General features: G+C 53.8%; 3 protein-coding genes across 3 annotated transcripts; 2 read left to right on the top strand and 1 right to left on the bottom strand.

The window, feature by feature from the left end:
* Positions 1–1499: 1499 nt before the first annotated feature.
* Positions 1500–3404, top strand: NECHADRAFT_30693 (uncharacterized protein; the record flags this gene model as incomplete). The annotated part of the gene is made up of 6 exons (XM_003054171.1): positions 1500–1588; positions 1656–1681; positions 1731–2042; positions 2095–2166; positions 2219–2903; positions 2960–3404. 6 exons carry the CDS (start codon positions 1500–1502, stop codon positions 3402–3404), a joined length of 1629 nt encoding a protein of 542 aa, XP_003054217.1.
* A 478-nt stretch (positions 3405–3882) lies between these two features.
* Positions 3883–4416, bottom strand: NECHADRAFT_74710 (uncharacterized protein; the record flags this gene model as incomplete). Its single annotated transcript, XM_003053453.1, has 1 exon — positions 3883–4416. One exon carries the CDS (start codon positions 4414–4416, stop codon positions 3883–3885), a length of 534 nt encoding a protein of 177 aa, XP_003053499.1.
* An 8365-nt stretch (positions 4417–12781) lies between these two features.
* Positions 12782–13706, top strand: NECHADRAFT_74709 (uncharacterized protein; the record flags this gene model as incomplete). The annotated part of the gene is made up of 2 exons (XM_003054170.1): positions 12782–13200; positions 13373–13706. 2 exons carry the CDS (start codon positions 12782–12784, stop codon positions 13704–13706), a joined length of 753 nt encoding a protein of 250 aa, XP_003054216.1.
* Between the last annotated feature and the right edge of the window lie 4275 nt (positions 13707–17981).

Raw genomic sequence — 17981 nt, 5'->3', positions numbered from 1 at the left:
GCGTTATTGTGTTTGTGTGTGCGGTTTGATTCAGGAGCTCTCATTTGTTTGGACTTGTGTATTGTGGTTTGGCTCTCCTTTAATGTCCTCGAATGGCGAGAAGTACAAGTACAGCAGGGGGAGGTGGAAGAAAGCATCCATGTGTCGAGGACTAGGAGACGAGGAAGGGAGCTCGGCGTTCAGAAGAAAATACCAACAGCGTATGTAAGATTTCGGATGTTGCGGGTGGAGGAACAAGGAGAAAACTTGGCGGGCAGGGCTCGCATTGCTAGCATTGCACCATGAATATTACAGGCTCATATTAAAGTAGGAAGGGCATGCATAAGAGACAAGGGAGGAGGATGGTGAGCCGAGTTTGGAATGAGATACCAGAACAATAAATGATTATCAAAACTTGAGGTGTTGTGCGTGACAAGGAGACTATGAGGGTAGAACCAGCTTCCTTGCGGGTGAACAGATTGGATATTTCAAAGGCCATGGGTGGAATGTACTGTAGAATCGAAACAACGGACCCTGCCAATGCCGAGACAGTCTATCAAGTCATGATATAGGTTTTATATCCATAGAGTAGCAAAGATCTACACCAAGTGGACTCTTGCCCCAGACCTTGTTCCTGATGACATGTGACTCTGAACTAAAACCCCAGACTTTGGTGGAGGCTCTTCCCGCCCGCCCACTACAGGCGGGCAGGAGCCGATGATGGGCCTACCGAAAAGGGAAACGAGAACCATCCCACCTTCCTTAGCCACCCTCCCTTAAACAAGAGTAAGGGGGCAGGTACATTACATTAGGTACAGTAAGAGTTGCAGCGGAGTCAGACCGCACCTTCCTTCTAACAGAAATAGATCTAGCCTTCTCCTCCAAGGATTCATTATCTCTAGAATCTGCCAAGCCTTGTTTTTCTCTGTCCTCATCTTCCTCTCACTTCATTTATACCCTGGTACAAGCTACGTAAGAAAAGGTACCCGTCTACTCTTGCTTCCGTTCCATGACCCACACAACACGAAATGCCCGCGACAAGCTCGCCGCAAGAGCAGGGGGGCCATGGGGAGTACCCGCAACAACCTGAGCAGCAACAGCATCAGCAACTTGACGAGCAGCAATGTAGCAACTCTGAACCTCAGACTTTGCCTCAGTCTCAGCAGCAACAGAACCAGCGCTCACGGTCGCAACCACAGCATCAGAACCCTCGACGGGCCCCGTCCAGCACGCACCTCGTCGTCCCTTCAGCATCCGCCGCTCGCTCGTCTTCCCCATCGTCGTCATTCTCGTTCGTGGCCACGCCTTCAGCAACGCCTTCGCCTTCTGCCTCGGTCTTGTCCATTGACGTGTCGCGCTCCTCCAGGGAAGCTTCCCCTCCGATAGAGACACCGTCTTCCTCCAGCGCCGAGGCCAATAACGGCCGTGCCCTCCGGCAATTCGACACGAGCGACGATCGCGAAGACAGCTTCGACAGGGACAGCGAGGATTACAGGCGCGAAAGATATAACCCAGCCAACATGGCGAGCTGGTCCGGGACGCCCTCGATCAAGGGCAACACCGAGGCGGTGCGAATGGTGTTGTTGAACTTTATCACCATTGGCGTGACGTACGTGTCTTTTTGTCATGATACCACCTATAGAGTCTGAGTTGCTAACTCGTATCGCCTATTTCAGCTTCACATGGGGCGTTGAAATGACATGTGAGTCTACAATTCCTAGCTAAGCGATCAATTGTTAACGCACATATAGATTGCACGCCGTATCTGCTTAACCTCGGCCTTAGCAAGAGCAGCACATCTCTAGTTTGGATTGCTGGTCCATTATCCGGCCTCGTGGTCCAGCCCATCGTCGGAGTCATTGCGGACGAGAGCAAGTCAAGATGGGGTCGTCGACGACCGCTCATGGTCATTGGCTCTATAATTGTCGCCATTAACCTTCTCATCCTTGGCTTCACACGAGAGATTGTGGGATGGGTGGTGAAAGACGAGGAGGGGGCGAAACGTCCTACAATAGTGCTAGCTGTTCTGGCCATCTATGTTGTGGACTTTGCCATCAACGCTGGTTGGTGCTCTCAGCATACGTAATGTTTGTGTCTTCTTGCTAACAGATTCAGTCATGTCATGCGCAAAGAGTCTCGTCGTCGATACTCTACCATTGGATAAGCAACAGTCGGGCGCAGCTTGGTGTAGGTTTAACTCTACTTGATATGCATGCATAGCTGACGCCTTCTCCTATAGCGAGTCGCATGTCTGCCATCGGCCACATGATCGCTTATGGTGCTGGAGCTGTTGACCTGGTGCAAATATTTGGAACCACGCTCGGCTCTACGCAGTTCAAGCAGCTCACTGTCATCTCGACAGTGTCCATCCTAGCCTCCACAGCTCTCACATGCTGGGCCGTCACAGAGCGCATATTGATCTCATCCAAGCCTACACAGCATCAGGGACGGTTCAAGGTCTTCCGTCAGATCTACTCAACGCTGCTTAACCTTCCTCCTCGAATCCAATCCATCTGCTGGGCCCAGTTCTGGGCGTGGATCGGCTGGTTCCCCTTTCTCTTTTACAGCACCACATGGGTAGGCGAGACGTACTTCCGCTACGATGTGCCGGCCGACGCGAGAAAGACCAAGGATACTCTTGGAGCGATTGGGCGCATTGGCAGCACTGCGCTCGTCATCTACTCCATCATCACATTTGTCGGGGCTTGGGTGCTGCCCATGTTTGTGCAGTCGCCTGAAGACAATTCGTATACTCACCGGCCGCCCCAGGCCATCGCAGGCTTCTTGACACGCTTCAACAAGGTGAAGCCGAGTCTACTCACTGCATGGATGATTGGGCACTTGATGTTTGCTGGCGCCATGTCCTTGGCGCCCTTTGCGACGAGCTTCCGATTCGCGACAGCACTAGTGTGTCTCTGCGGCATGTGAGTGACAGACCCCCTTTAAGTGTTGTGCTTTCATACTCATGAGTAAATTACAGACCGTGGACACTCGCCATGTGGGCACCATCCGCCTTTCTCGGCGTTGAGGTCAACAAACTCAGCGGTGGCGCCGGTGCCGACGGCACATATCGTCGCATCTCGGACGAGCCCGATATCGAGCTGCCAGAACTCGACTCGGATGAGGCTCCTCTGCGTCTAGGGCATGGGCCCGGCGACTCACCTCCTACAGCGTCGACGGGCGAGCTATCAGGTATCTACTTTGGTATTCTCAACATCTACACGACACTACCACAGTTTGTCGGAACCTTCATCTCCACCATCGTGTTTTCCATCTTGGAGCCAGGCAAAAGCCCTGAGCTGGCTGGAGACTCGAAGGAACCGTCAGATCCTACTGGACCAAATGCGATTGCGGTTTGCTTGTTCATCGGCGCCATGAGCAGCTTGGTCGCGGCGCATGTAACGCGGAAGCTGAAAGATCTATAGCTTTGGTATTTACAGTGCAAGAGGATGTCTTGTATAGACATGGTGTCAGCAATCTAGAGTTTCGAATTGTCGTACTGGATTTGGGTATAATAGCGCATAGGTAGGGAAGGTAAAACAGGTATATACTCTGGGCAACCAGACGCGGCAGGACCGGAGTCTGGCTGGGGAGATGGAGCACGTCTATAGAGGTGCTGCGATGCTTAGAATCATATATCAAGATCAAGATATGGCCAGAGATGGCCTCTAAGTCTGAGGGTAGTAATATGAATGAATACGTCCACGCTGTCCCATGTACAAGGCAGAAATGACAGATCTCGCAAAGGGTATCCCCAACAACACCGTTGTCGCGCCTCTTGCACCGCCGTCCGTCATCTCCGATCGCTTCCTGTTATATCCATCGTCGTCATGGCGTTGACGAGCTGAGCTGCCAACGCGCACACCACACGCGCATGCGCGCATCACATCCCAGCAAAGTCTTCTACTTGTCCTTCTCGTTCTCGGCCTCGGACACCTTCTCCCACTCGTCCTCAGTGCTGACGCTCGAATGAGTGCCACCAGCAGCGACGCGCTGCGTCACCTCACCCTTTGGCTCGACGGGCTCCAACCCCGCGGCGGCGGCGGCATCAAGGGTCGTGGGATCCTTGGCAGGCGGCGCCTTGCTCGGGACGGCAGCGGCGGGTGCGGCTGGGGCGGAAGAGGCCTTTTCAACCTCAGTCTCGGTCTCGTCGTCGGTGGTTGTATCGTCCCGGGTAGCCTCGCGCTTCTCCCTCTCCTCCTTCTCGCGCTGCTCGCGCTGCGCGACGGCCAGCTCGGCGGCGAACCAGTTGACGCTCCACCACAGGCCGGCGCACAGGATGGAGAGGACGAGGCAGTGGATGTTGTAGGTTGCGACGAGGAGGATGAGGAGGACGAGCTGGAGGGCGGCGAAGGAGCCGTTGGCGGCCTTGAGGAGGGTGGGCGTCGGGCCGGGCGTAAAGATGCCCTCCCAGAGCTCGACGAAGAAGGACGACATGGCGGGGGAGGGGTTTTCCAGGGTGTGTGTGCGAGTGTAGCTGGGATGTGTGAGATATGGGTGTATATTCTTCAGTAGAGTTGCGCTTTTTCGTTGTCGCGGTTGAGACGTGAGCTTCTTCTTTCCCTCTTCTTCCTTCTATCTCTTGACCAGCTTTTCCTTAGTGTTGTTGTTGTTGTTGTTCGCTGGTCTTTATGGGCAGAGGCGGTCGCTGCCTGGTGACCACTCTACGTCGCTAATAGAGCCCAAGTACCAACCAGCGGCGCTGAAGTGTCTTGAACTCTGCGCTCTTTTTCAACGAGCAACCGTGTCCGTAAAAAGATGAAAGAACACGTTTGTCGCGTGTCAAACAAGTAAATGTTGGGTTTTTTTTATTTTTATCAAAAGACGTTCTCGTTTTCGGGTGTGAATGAGAGATCATGCGGTCAAGGGAGACACGAGAGTGAAAGATGATGGATTACATAAGATACATTCTTGACATCTGCCAGTCGGATATCACAAGCTTTATCTCATGACCACGATATTGTATGTACAGATTTTAATGTAACTCGTCTTCTTTTTTTTTTTTTGCTTGTGAGACCGCGTCTTTGCCTTGCCTGCTTTGTTGTTTCTTATAGTTTCACTGCAAAGTGTAGACGAACAAGAACTGTTTGAAGCGAGCTCAAGCCACAAAACGTGGTAGAGCTCTCGCATAAGGCGAGATCCGATAATAAGGCCGAGAAACTCGTGGTCCGCGACGCCATAAAGACGAAACGCAGCATGTGAAACTGAAATGAGCTTAGATATCAGGTCGCGATCAATGACATGGTGATATGGTCAAGTCGCTTACCCTATACTCTCGAATGGCACAGCTTCGGACGGGAGCACCGCCCCTCCTATTCGGAATGGGAAATAGATGATGGCATGTCCAAGATGAGGGGAATTCTCTAATACTATAAGGTATAAACATATTGGGTCCAAGTTGTCTGTAATATCCATGGATGCCTTATCTGTCTTTCACGCCTAAGTGTGCGAGTTGGTGATCAAGACAGAGGCATTACATGCCCATCAGACAGACTTGGTGAGGATAACTTCCTCAAGAGGAAAAGATGAAATAGAGCAACTTACCCCCCCCCGCCCCCAAGCACCCCAGAAATTTTCGTACATAATGCCGGAAGTCATGTATTGCCGTAGTGTGCACACCCACACCTCAACAAAGACAGCTCACGCGACCAATACTCCATCGAGATTTCGTGTTTCTTCTTGCGTAAGACTTTATTTGTAGCTTTAAACTGCCCTAACCCCAGGTCAACAGCTCATGATAGAGACCCGTGCCTCTACAGTCGTATTGGTGGCTATGGAGAAATATATATGACGAAATACACACGATATCGAAACCCAAGGCAGCGGACACGTTCAGTGACACACGAAACAGGCCGGCAACCACTAACTCCAGAGAATGATCATAGCGGTTCCCTTCAGAGGGGCTTATCATACTAGTCGAGTTCGGAAATGCTGGGCACCCCCTCCACGAGGAAATACTTTCTCGTTTCAGGGACTACTCTCGAGTTCCAAGATCATGGTGAGCACCGCCGACTTCGCTCTGCAGTCTAGGGTTTCTATGCAATGCCCCTGGGTTTTCAAGTCTGTCGAATCTCTTCCCAAGGCGCTTGAGTTGATTAGTATTGAGAACTGCAGTACTGCCGCATCATGCATGGCGCAACTTAGGGATTGGTCTACGTTTCTATGCTCCCTTGGACCAACACTGCATTCTACGATTGACAATGCACCAGTCTCGTGATACCATGTCAAGCCTAGAGCCCTTGAGACTATCCCGTTACGAGTTGCTGTCATAGACGCTGTGCCCAGATATCACCAATGTCCCTCCTTGCCTTCCTGCTCACTTTTCAACCTTTCTAGAGAGCTCCTGGCCTGTTATTTGTCAATATCGATGAACATGGCAAACCAAGCTCTCCAATCGAGTCCATAAATGGATACGCTTAGTTCCGTCTCCTTGGCTGTAAAGTACGCCGTAGTTCCTCCCAAGACGACATCACTCACACCATCCAAGCTTAGCAGAGACTGCCCAAGGCAGATTTCCTCAAGAATGAGCCCCCTTTTCTTGCGATCAGGGCCTGAACGCAACTGGCGGTTCTGGCGCCTGGCTAATTCGAAGCCCAGAAGCATTGCGTGTGCTCTTGGAGGCGACACAAAGGATGCGCAGGAGCCCTCATCGAGTGCTTCATCACATGGAAATAGCCCCATGCTCCATTCCCAATGAACCCATAGCCCCTCATGATTGCCACTTCATATAGCTCCATTATCACTCCAGGCGTCACACCATTTGCCAGTACTGCTATTTCTTCATGCCGTATCATAGCCAAGGGTGAATTGTAGATTAGTGGATCGTCCCACTATGAATCTCCTCGTCGCAGGAAATGGGCAATTGTGAAGCGTAGGAAGGTTCGCAAGGGCCACTCCATATTGCTTAAACACCTTCCCAAGAGATGATTTAACACAGGAGGATGAAGATCCCCGTGGCTGATTTTCCAAAAGGATGAAGGATTCTCGGTACTACCTATATGCAATATCTTTGTGAGGCGTTCAGCATCTGGTGGGGACTCTGGTCAAGTCCATCAGAGCTAGACTTACAACGACACACCGAACTACCGCAGTCCCGTTTCCAAGAACCGCATCCTGATGGCGCAGGATCTCATGTGTAGACGATCATGAAACGTGCCCAGGCACCATGTTCCAAACTTACCGGGCGTAAACATCTGTGCTGACCTGCTTCTGCGGTTCCCCTGACCTGGTATTCTCATCGACCTTGGATCCCGGCAGACGCATCACTGTTCCAGCTTCGTATTGGGACCAATATAGCATAACCAATATCCCGTTTAGACTGTAGTGGTTCTCAGCTCAAGGCTGAGAGTGCCTGACCGGACGTGCCCTAATTGTCGTGCAGCATTAGCCATCTTGCAACCGATTTCGGCGTTCCACGGATGCATCTGACGCTGGCGGCATGACAAAGCATCATGTTTGGTGTTCAGCTCGCTTGCACTCATGACAAGAAACACAGAGCCCTGCGTTATGTCATGAGCGTTCCTTGGCAGGCCAGACACCAGTAGATGAGCTAGCTAGTGGTAAATCGCCGCTGAACGTTAACACCAAACAGGTATCGATCGACTTATGTAGGCAGCGACAATTCAATCTGCAAGCTACTGTAGCCCTTGCCGATCGATGCTAAGCCCCAAGTGACAGCGGCCAGTACATAGCTAGTTAGTGGCATCCGGAGGGTTTCGGTGTGCGTGAATTGCAACCGTTGACGGTCATGTCCGGAGACATTTCGAGGGGTTTTGTATCAACACGGGACCGTGGTTGATGTGGCCTTGTCTGAAACGTGGGTGGCGCTCTTCATTCGTGAATAGTTGTTTTACTGTCCTTGACCTGGGGAAGACTGGGTGTGATTTGGAATGGCTCGGTTGGACGTGGCTCAAGCCTCATGTTCAGCTGTTCCAAAATCGACTTGGTGTCAAACCCATGTCGTCGACCCTAGACGAGTGGGGATACCGCGCGCGTCGGTCACACCTTATTGCTTCAGAACCGAACCCATTGAGACTTGTCTCTGAACGTCGAAACTCGCCAGGAAAGGGGCGCTCTGGGGGAACGAGAACGATCGTCTGCAGGGCTGCGCCGGCCCACCTCCACCCGCCCCAACCTTCCCATGACCGTCTAAATGCCGGTCTGGTATCAGTCAAATGCCTTGCGAGAAGCAATAAGGTATTCCTGATGCCCAATGTTTGTAACTGGACCTGCCTGGACTGGGTTAGAACTGGCCTGGAACTGGTTGGCGTTCCTTGGCATCCCTGAGCCTTTTGCGAAATCTTGATAACTGTGGTCCAGACACGACGAATTGAAATCCATCGGCGATACTGGTGAAGAAATGCGTGAAATCCCTAGTGTTTGCGATCTTGGCCATGCCTAGACTCATGGGACAAATGTGGCTTTCCATCAACTCCTGGGTCAGCATCTTTATTCAAACCTAGTTTACTGTACCCGACAACATTGAAACAAGTGCTGACTCAACCAACTTTCCAGATCCAGACGAGATAGACGTTTGGGCCGGTCGATCTGGAACTGGCAGGCGGGATTTGGGTCTGACATTAGGGGATCGAGGATAAGTACCAAGACTAGTGGGCGTAAGGTACGCATCCCTGGCAGTCAAACCGCTTACTCTCCCCGAAAATTACCCCATCATACCATGATAGAGGTGTCGATTGTAGTGCCCGGTGCAACTCTGAGATTCTTCCATCACCGAGTGAGTGGCTGGTCCAGAGTGCCAGTTTCCAACGGGCGTGTAACAGTGAAAACAAGCAAAGGCGACTGCTGCTCACCGGTGAGCGATGAAACATGCGAATGCAGGGCTCACTTTTGCTTTGCCCCAATGCATGAGTTGTCATATAGCGAGTGTTTCGGGTTGTGAAGCTATTTTTGAAGTCTCTGTCACGGTCTGATGATGCGGAGGAGGCTGTGTTGAAGCTGTGAGAGAAATATCGCGAAGATCTATCAACCGCCTGTGGCGTGGCTCGCGAAGGATGCCGATGCGATGCGATGGCGTGGGCGGGCGGTGGGTGAGAAGCGCGATACCGCAGTCCAGGGCTCGGGCTCTGATCTGTAACGAGGCTTGCAGTGAGCCCTAGCCTAGAAGCCGGTTGTGTCAAGGGGGGAAGAGGTAACGCAAGCCCTGCGAGGCATGCGCAACGCGATGGCTACCGGCATGGACCTTGAAGCTGGATGGGTCGGGGGTCTGGAAGGCAGAGACAGTCAGTGGTCCACGGGGCCAAGCTGTGATCAAGCCAATTCTTCCGATTGGGGCTCTGCTCACCGGGGCCACGACGCTAGAGCTGCTGATCCACGTCAATGTCCTTTTGTCGCACTGCGCCCTCTGGCCTCGATGATCCCCGCTTTCTTGAGCAATGGTTGTTTGCGCGCCTGTGCTAGCAGTTAGGGAAGCATTCATTGGATCGATTAGACGCCGTCAGCGCTGGGCCACTTCCGTCTGGGGCAGTTTACGAGCGTCGGCCCAAGCCCCTACTAGTCACCATCAACTAAGTTAAGTGACTGGTGGGGAGCCCTGTGTTGCAATCGGTCTGCTATCGGGGGCAGAGTCAGCGTCAGAGCCAGAGTTTGTACTTGGCTGCCACTGCCACTGTCGTTGTTGTCGCATTCGCACCCGCAAGTCTGCCACGAATTAGGACTGGTCGGGGTCAGTGCTCAAGAAGGTTTGCCAAGGGTTGTGTTGTTCGCGATCAACATAAGAGCGAGTCGCTCCGCGAGAAACGCGAACGAGAGGGAGAGACAGGCGGCGGGGAGCACGAGCGTGTCCCAATCAGATCAGAGATGAACTTATAATTGCTCATGTGAGTCAAGCTGCGAGCACACTGCAAGGTGACGGGAGCAACGCGCTTAAAGGAGTTGGTGCCGACCAAAACTTCGGTGCCTGCTTCTCTGCATGTTCTTGGTGCCTGGATGAGAGGAGTTGGAGGGTGACCCGAATGGTTGCGGGCGGGTGACAAGTTGGGGCGGGGGGGGGGGGGCCGTTGAAAGAGGCCAGGCAGGCAGACCATCTTTGGGGGGCTGTGAGTGATAGTGATAGTCGTCCAAGCCTGTGGCTCTGAGGTCGTGTTGCATGGGTCAAAAATAGTAGGTACCGCCTCGATGTAGCTATATCGGGGATTTGAGTACAACGTTCGATAACGACCTCGAGCGGCACAGTCGCCAACGCAAAAATTCGAGATGGAGATGGCTGGAAAAGGCATCAAGCCTTCTAATCTTCGGTACCTGCCCTTTGAGGAGTCCAACAGCTGCCTTCGTTAAGCGAGTCATCGTGGTAACTGGAAGGGATCTGGCAACTGGGAAGTACCTTCCCTTCCCTTCCCTGGAGGTGCGGTTGGCTGTGTTGCTGCAATGAGGGGGAAAGTTCGAGGGGGCCCTTGACCTCTACTCGCGCTAAGCTGGGAATGGAACCTGAGGCACCTACCCAAGGCAAAGGTAAGGTAAGGTGCGCGGCGCGGCAACGGGGGAGCGCCCGCGCAACGGCTGCAAGCATCCTGTTTTCTAGCGCAGCCATTGCGCCTGCCAGTTGCGCCTGCCGAAGTGACTCCGCGACTCCACGCTACCACCCGCCTTCCATCGTTCTTCCCGACCCTCCTTGCGCGAGAAAGGCGAGAGACCTCAGGCTAGTCAGGGACGGGCGGCCGACTCCCCAAGCGCTCGAAGCGGTAAGGCGTCTGTGTCGCTTGGGCACAGGCGTCGAGAAACGCGCACGCACCCGCTTCCTATCCCAAGATTGCGACGTATGAGCTCGGTAGGTATCGAGCTTGCGAGCCCACTTCCAACCCAACAACATCCCCATCCATCCATCCATCCATCCATCCATCCCTCCATCCCTCCATCCCACGGCACTGCACTCCCTCGACTCGACGGCACTCATGTCAACGGCACGTCAAGCGGGCGCCCGACGACGTCTACCCCCCCGGCAAGAGTCTACGCCGACACCAATGCCCTCGTGCGCGGGTCCCCATTATCCCATCTCCCTGACCCTTGGACCGCCCTTTCGCTAGCTGGGGAGGAGCCCGCTACCTTGGCCCTGGAACTCTTGATTGTCTTTGACCCGCCTTTCATCATTTGGCTTGGGCTCAAGCAAGCCATTGGATCATGTTCCATCAGGGACGCTTTACCGAAAGTCCACGCGATGGGCGACGAACCCTCTTGGCAGGAGTCGGGTAGAACAAATCGCCGGTCTATTCCCACAAGCCAGAGACGTGATGCCCCTAGAGAGTCCGCATGTTGGGCTGAGGATGAGCGAATGAGTGCGCAGCCCCCCTACAATTAGCTCGCGTAGCCGACTCATGTCTTGTTCTCGTCTGCCTCGACCGCCCACCCGCCAAGCTCTGAGGAGAGAAGCACCAGGTGCAGGGATCGTGATCCTACGGCTTTCCTCAACTGTTTCTGCCTCTTGCGAGCGTGGAGCTCTGCGCCCACGGCGACGCTGTTGGAAACACAATCAATAGCAACTGCCGTCCTTCGAGCGAGGACCAAGACTTCCATCGTTACTTGACCGACTCGTCTACGCTGGTTAATTCAAGGATCGAATGCGGGACGAGGCCAACGGCCCAACTTAATGCGGCGGTGTTGAACCAACCTTTGCTCAATTCAGCGAGCTGGCACGCTGCTCGGTCTTTTCAGAGTGGCACGCATATTGCTCGCATTGGACAGATGATAGACATGACGGTTTTGACTCCCCACCGGGAGTGAACCAAATGTCACTGACGTACGTACCAGTCACTTTACGTCTCTTTGTCTCCCATCGTTGGACTAATTAGGTCGACGAGTTGACCTGGTAGTTCCAAATACCCGCGACATAACTGCGGCTCCAACCCCAGCTCGGCTGTCGTCTCATGATCCCGGTCTTCCATCTTGGGTAGGGACCGTTGGGCCTTGCAACGACCCGCCCGTCTCTTCAGTGGCAGTCCATCCACGCAGTCTATGGAGCTTCTTTGAGGTGGGCTTCCATTCATGAGCCACGGGTTGCCCACACACTCCCTGCCATACCCCATGCCATGGCCCAACCGCGGGCATGCACCTCGATGGCCTGGTAGGGCACCTTGACACGGGTTACACGCTGCCGGGCAAGTTAATAGGCCTATCGACGCTCGCTTTTTCCCCGCTACGCCACATACCTGCGCTGTGACCACAGGCCTCTTGGGCGATGTCTCCATGCATGGGTGCTGGATCTCTAAGCATCCATACGCCCCCTTCTGCCCTTCACCCCCCTTGGAAAGCTCCCCCATCCCCATCTCCCTGTGGTGCCACTCCCGCCATGATCATACCCTTGCTCCGGCGAGTTTTCTCATTGCTCGACGTACGGCCTACGAAGCACCTGGACCGACCACCATACGGACCCTGTCAATGTATGTACTGCCCTGCTCATGTCCTGCCGGGTCTTTCTTCCATGTCACTCAATCTAAGAACGGTTTCTGTCAGAGCTCCTCCACTCTTATGCACGTTCAACTTGCAAAACTCCTTGTACTGCCTCTCTCATAAGTGTCGGCATCCTGTCCCTGAACGTGTTTGGGGCTCAGAGGGTCTTCCATAGATAGATCACTTCTCAACCCAGCTTCGATGCATCTCCATCTCTGATCAGCTCTCGCGAGGCTTCTTATAAGCCCCGATTCCTTCCCCCGGCTTGTCACTTAATAATCGCATCGGCACCTCGATTCGACAAGACCCCTCCTTTATCATCGACCTCATTGACTCCTTGTCTTTCCGTATGTCTCAACCCGAGTCTCTCTACCTTCCCCCATCCCCTCCATCGTCAGTCAAGATGGACCCGGCCGCAACAGATGGGAGCTGTGACAACATGAACTCACCGCCCGCCAGATCAACTGCCGGCAGTCAAGTCTCGCTCACCGGAGGGCAGTTTATCAACTCAAACATATCTGCCTCACCCCAGAGTCTCCCCCTCGAGTCTTCGCGGCAGCCCCAAGTTTCCTCGCCAAACAGTTACTCGTCAACGACCTACCTAAGCTCGTCCGCCGCGGAGTCATCTTACCTCCCCACACCTGCTTCTCAATCCTACTCCCCGTTTCCGGTCCTAACTCCGGCCGGCCTAAACTCGAGCTGGAGTCAAACGGACCAGCTGCAGTCGGACTCTACTTCATCTCTTCGCCAACAACAGGGCAGAACCTCACTACAGCCATTGACATCAGACTCTCGTCAAATAGAGAGATCATCCGACATGAGGTATATCACGGTTAACTACACTACATTGATTTAAAGCTAATACCTGTGGCAGTACTGTCGCTCTCCAATTTGATCCGGCCTTCTCCATGGGACCAAGGTCGGCCTTCACTTGGCCAGGTACAAAGACCTTTCCCTGAATCGCCTCCACAACTGGAACTGACCAACTTTACAGGCCCTCTAGAGTCGAATGCGTCTGGCAGTTCGATGATGGGCACTGGACTGTCATCAATGGGTCCGGTCTCTGGACCCAGCCTCTCGCCGCCACCACAGTCGAGATCTCTGACCTCGAGCCCCCCACGACTATCCCTTACAACAGACCAGCGAGAAATCAAGCGTCACCAAGACAAAGCACGTCGGGACACAAGACTAGTGGGCCGAATGCGCAGAGCCAGCAGCAATTCCTACGTCGATTCCCCGCCGGCAGCCATGGGGCTCCCCAGTGCGACGACTGCCATGAATCTTCCAGCCTATACAACTTCTCCGGCTCCCGTGACTCTCATGAGTGAACCACCAACGACAATGGGAGGCTCGACATACCTACAGTCCTACAGCCCAGCGACGATGGAGGACCAGCAAGCACAATCAGCATCAGTGTACCCAACAGCATACCCACAGAACTTGTAAGACCCCTGCCTCGATAGGGCAGCGCCCGGGCCATGCTAATCTGCGATGACCAGACAAGCCAACTACAACATGCCCGTAGACTATGCGGCAGTTTATGCAGGACCCGGGCATTACAGGTACTATCGCCGACCCGCACGGATTGAGGCGCAATTGACTAATTTTGTTGTTCATGACAGCACGCGACCGACATCCATACCCGTTGGCCAGGACGTTGGTTTCATGTACCAGGTACCGGCCGTCATGGGCTCGGGGAGCACCAGCTCACACGAGGGGGGACACGTCCGAGTTGTGCAGAGCAGGCCAAAACCACGATGCTGGGAGCACGGATGTAACGGACGCCAGTTTTCGACATTTAGCAACCTTCTGAGGCACCAACGCGAAAAGTCTGGACAAGCAGCCAAAGCGACGTGTCCCAACTGCGGAGCTGAATTTACAAGGACCACAGCTCGAAACGGACACTTACTTCACGACAAGTGCAAGGGTCGACGAAACACTTGAGAGATGGAGGGATATTTTGGAACGAACACCGCCATCGGGGAAAAAAACTGGGGTGCCGTCGCTACCCCGACCTTTTCTGGGGGCTCAGCCTCGGACTGAGCCAAAATTGGCGCTGGTTGCTTATCACACACGGATGCTAAGCTGCTGCACTGGTTGGCGCATTTCTATTATGGTACGGCGTATTTTTGGAAGGCAAAAGATCCCGACAGGGACTCTAAGGGAAATCTGCCTCGCAGGATCGGTGTTGTTGTCTTTTGCACGGGAACGAATCTAGATGGCATCCATGGCCGGCATCCAATCCGATGGTGAGCCAGGGGCAGACAGGCATGATGGTGGCCAGATGAGGTATACATCACGAAACAACAACAACATTTTGGAGGAGGCATTTGAGAAGGGAGAGATTTGGTGATGATTAGGTGTTCTTGGAGGGGGGCATGGTTGAGATTCTGTTTGCGGAGTCGACTTTGGGATTCTTCTTTTCTTCTTCTTCTTGTCCATTTCTTCTTTCTCAACACCATACCCCCATACCGACATTTCGGTATGGAGTTTCTTCTACCCACTTTTTTGTTTTGTTTATGCGTCAAGTTATACACACAGGTGTTTGTTTACCTGATTCACGATATCATAGAGAGCGCTGGCTGCTTGAGGAGCTGGACAGCAACAATGGATGGCTAGGCTAGGCTACCAACCTGTCTACCAACAAACCAACAAACCAATTGTCAACCTACCAAGATCAAGATACCTAACGAACACGTTACTACCAAATATACCACCATGTCAAAAAAGATGGCGATGCAATCCTAAGCTAAGGCCTTCATGTTGGTGAAAAGGTCCGGCGCCCCTGCAGCGGTTTCAATCGCGACCTAAGCCGCAATCATCCTGACAGATCAACCAGTCAGCGCCACCTCCAGAGTTAACGTTGGTTATGCGGTTGGAAGTGATGGGCAGCACCCAGCCTCACTGGCGGACGTGACTGGTCTAGTTGGCTGTGGCAGCAAAATTTAGGGCAGCAAGGATGCAAGAATCGAACGAGGAAAAGGCATCTGAAACAACCCGCCCGCAGAGGGAGGATGGGATGCCCCAGACTGTTGGTACGGACGTGCGAGCGAGAAGCAAATGATCGTCGCGGCAAGCAAGCCCACCCCGGGCTGTGAGTGTGTGTGAGAGTGTGACCAAGCAGCGTCAGAGCTTGCAGCACACAGCCGCGCCGCAAATAGCACGGGACGTTGGCCTGGCCAGGCGACGACGGGTAGCCGCAGTGAGTAGAGTAGCAACGAGCAGGAGGCGGAGGGAGGGGGAGACAGACGAGAGGAGAGACGAGGGACGCTTAACTTAGTGGCCGGGCTAAAAGAAGCACTGGATGGATGGAAACAAAGAAGTCAAGTCATGACAGTGAGATTCTAGGGGTGATGCTGATTCGGGTAGTGGGTTCACGAGAGATTAAAGCCACCGCCCGGTCATAGCAGACAATGGATGATTACCTGCTATCCAGTGCAGTGCTATGCCTACTGTACTGACTGCACTAATCCTGCATCCATGAACATCCGCATCCAGACATCCATGGCGGCGTCGGGTATCCAGTGAAGTCAGGGCCCGAAGCCGCCCCGATGCTTCTCTCGCCCAGGCCCAGGACTTTGGGGACGGTTGGTCGGATCGTGTCGGACCCGAGGACGGCGCAGGACGAAGCCAGCCACGCCCAACAAGGCGGCACCTTAACGACGCACGCCCCCTCCAAGGATGGGTCGGGTCCCACGCCTGTCTCCCAGCAGGGGGGAAGCACCCCGGCAGGGCAGGCCTTGTGAGAAGGTTTGGTTTGGTGGCATCCATCCATCCATCCATGGCTGGCACTTGCTTGGGCTTGGGGGAGCGGGCTGGGTTTGAAACGGGGGTGGCGGACCACATGGGTGGTGAACGCCAATGACCTCTATTGGCGAAGTATTTAGCACACCCACACGGGCCACACCTGCGCAGTCCGCGGGTCTGCGGGTACCTTATTCAAGGGCTCAAGAACGTGGCACGGCTTTTTAGCTTGCGCTGAATTGGTCGAGGTGGATGACAGGAGGATTGTAAAGGGCAAAAGGCACGAGGGACACCGATCCCTTTGTTATTGATATGGTTGTCTACACTGGAGGTCTTGACCTTGCAATCAGTAACGGGCGGCACTCGTTGGTGCCCTGCCCTTGAGCTCCAGCCAATCAGATAACACAAACTGGTGCCAGGCCCCTGGGTAACGTCGCAACCGAATACATGGATGGATGGAGTGATGGGAAGTGCCCTTGACACACAGGAAAGACGGGATATTCCACCCTTGATTCCCAAGGACATGACGACATGGCCCCTAGGACTACGGATATGGGTAGCCATCCCACATCCCTTCCATCCCTTCCCATCCATTCTGGCCCATGACCGACCAGGAAACTGTCATGATCATGGCACGGCCACTCCGAACGATGGTCTTTGCAGCCAAGGCCAAGCTGGATCGGATCGTCGCTCGTCTACTCTAGGCATCGACATTTGTACCTTGTCCAACTAGCCACCACCTTCCCCCTACAGCAGAGTAGGCCATGTGGACGAACCATGAGACAGGATAGGACACGATACGATAGATGCCGGGGGCATTTTGCTTTCACTTAAGCGACTATGACTATGGTTGATAATGACGTGAGAAATCCCAGCTCCTCGCCGCACCGCACCGTTCTATAAGGCAGAGTAGGGCTGGGGAAAAGCGGACTGATTGCAAGGTCAAGAGTGGAGGCCGAGAGCTTGACTGACAGACGGGGACCCAGGAAGAAAAGGGGACTTTTGGGCTGCTGCTGCTGCTCACCGCGTCCGGCATGTGGGCTTGAGCAGGCTGGCTCATGTCCTGTCCTGTCCTGTCCTGTCCCCCCTCTCCTTCGAGTGCCTCTACCTACATGAACTCACTCGTTCAAGCAGCTAGTTTGACTGCACTGCATGCAATGGGATATGAAGCACACGCAGGTACACCAGACGATCCCAGAGCACCGGTTCCTGAATCCTTGGAGGCTTCATTCCGGCGCAACGGTTCCAATCCTTCAGCTAGAGTTTCGGCTTGGCCCAGATTTTCGTTCGCTACACGACCGCCGCCCCCTTTCGCTAAGGGCGGCAGATCGCGAACCACGAGCCGCCCGGCGCGTGCGCTTTGGCTTTTGTGGTGGATGTGCAAAGAGCACGAACGTTCCCTCTTTGGAGATGGTAGCGAGTCCGAGTGCGAGCAGCGGAGAAGTATTTGATCTGGGCTAATTCCCATTAATGGATATCAAAGAGACTAGACGCATAGACTCTTTTTGCTGGAGGCTTGGCCGATGGGTAAAGGTGGAGTTAGCTAAGTGGGAGTTGAGATTCGAGATTCTTTGAGCTGAGGGATGCTTGCTCCGTGCTTCCCGGCATCCCCCTCCAGATTGGGGTAATCTCTTGCGAATGCCTCTCACTACACGAAAATGGATAAAAGACGTGCATTGTTGGTGGAGAGACAAGATAAATTGCTTACTAGAGGGACCATGTTTTTCTTGAATTTCGCAAAGTTGAGCAGACAAAAATCAATACTGTGTTTTCGACTTGATTGGTATCCCGAGAATTCGGGAGCAAACCCCGGGCCTGGGTGCGGCAGACCCGGCCGGGATTGGGGCGATCCTCGGGGC

The sequence above is a fragment of the Fusarium vanettenii genome (genome assembly GCF_000151355.1).
Source record: "Fusarium vanettenii 77-13-4 chromosome 1 genomic scaffold NECHAsca_1_chr1_3_0, whole genome shotgun sequence".
Taxonomy (NCBI): domain Eukaryota; kingdom Fungi; phylum Ascomycota; class Sordariomycetes; order Hypocreales; family Nectriaceae; genus Fusarium; species Fusarium vanettenii.
The sequence above is the reverse complement of the archived record's forward strand: the minus strand, read 5'-3'. Positions and strand labels throughout refer to the sequence as shown.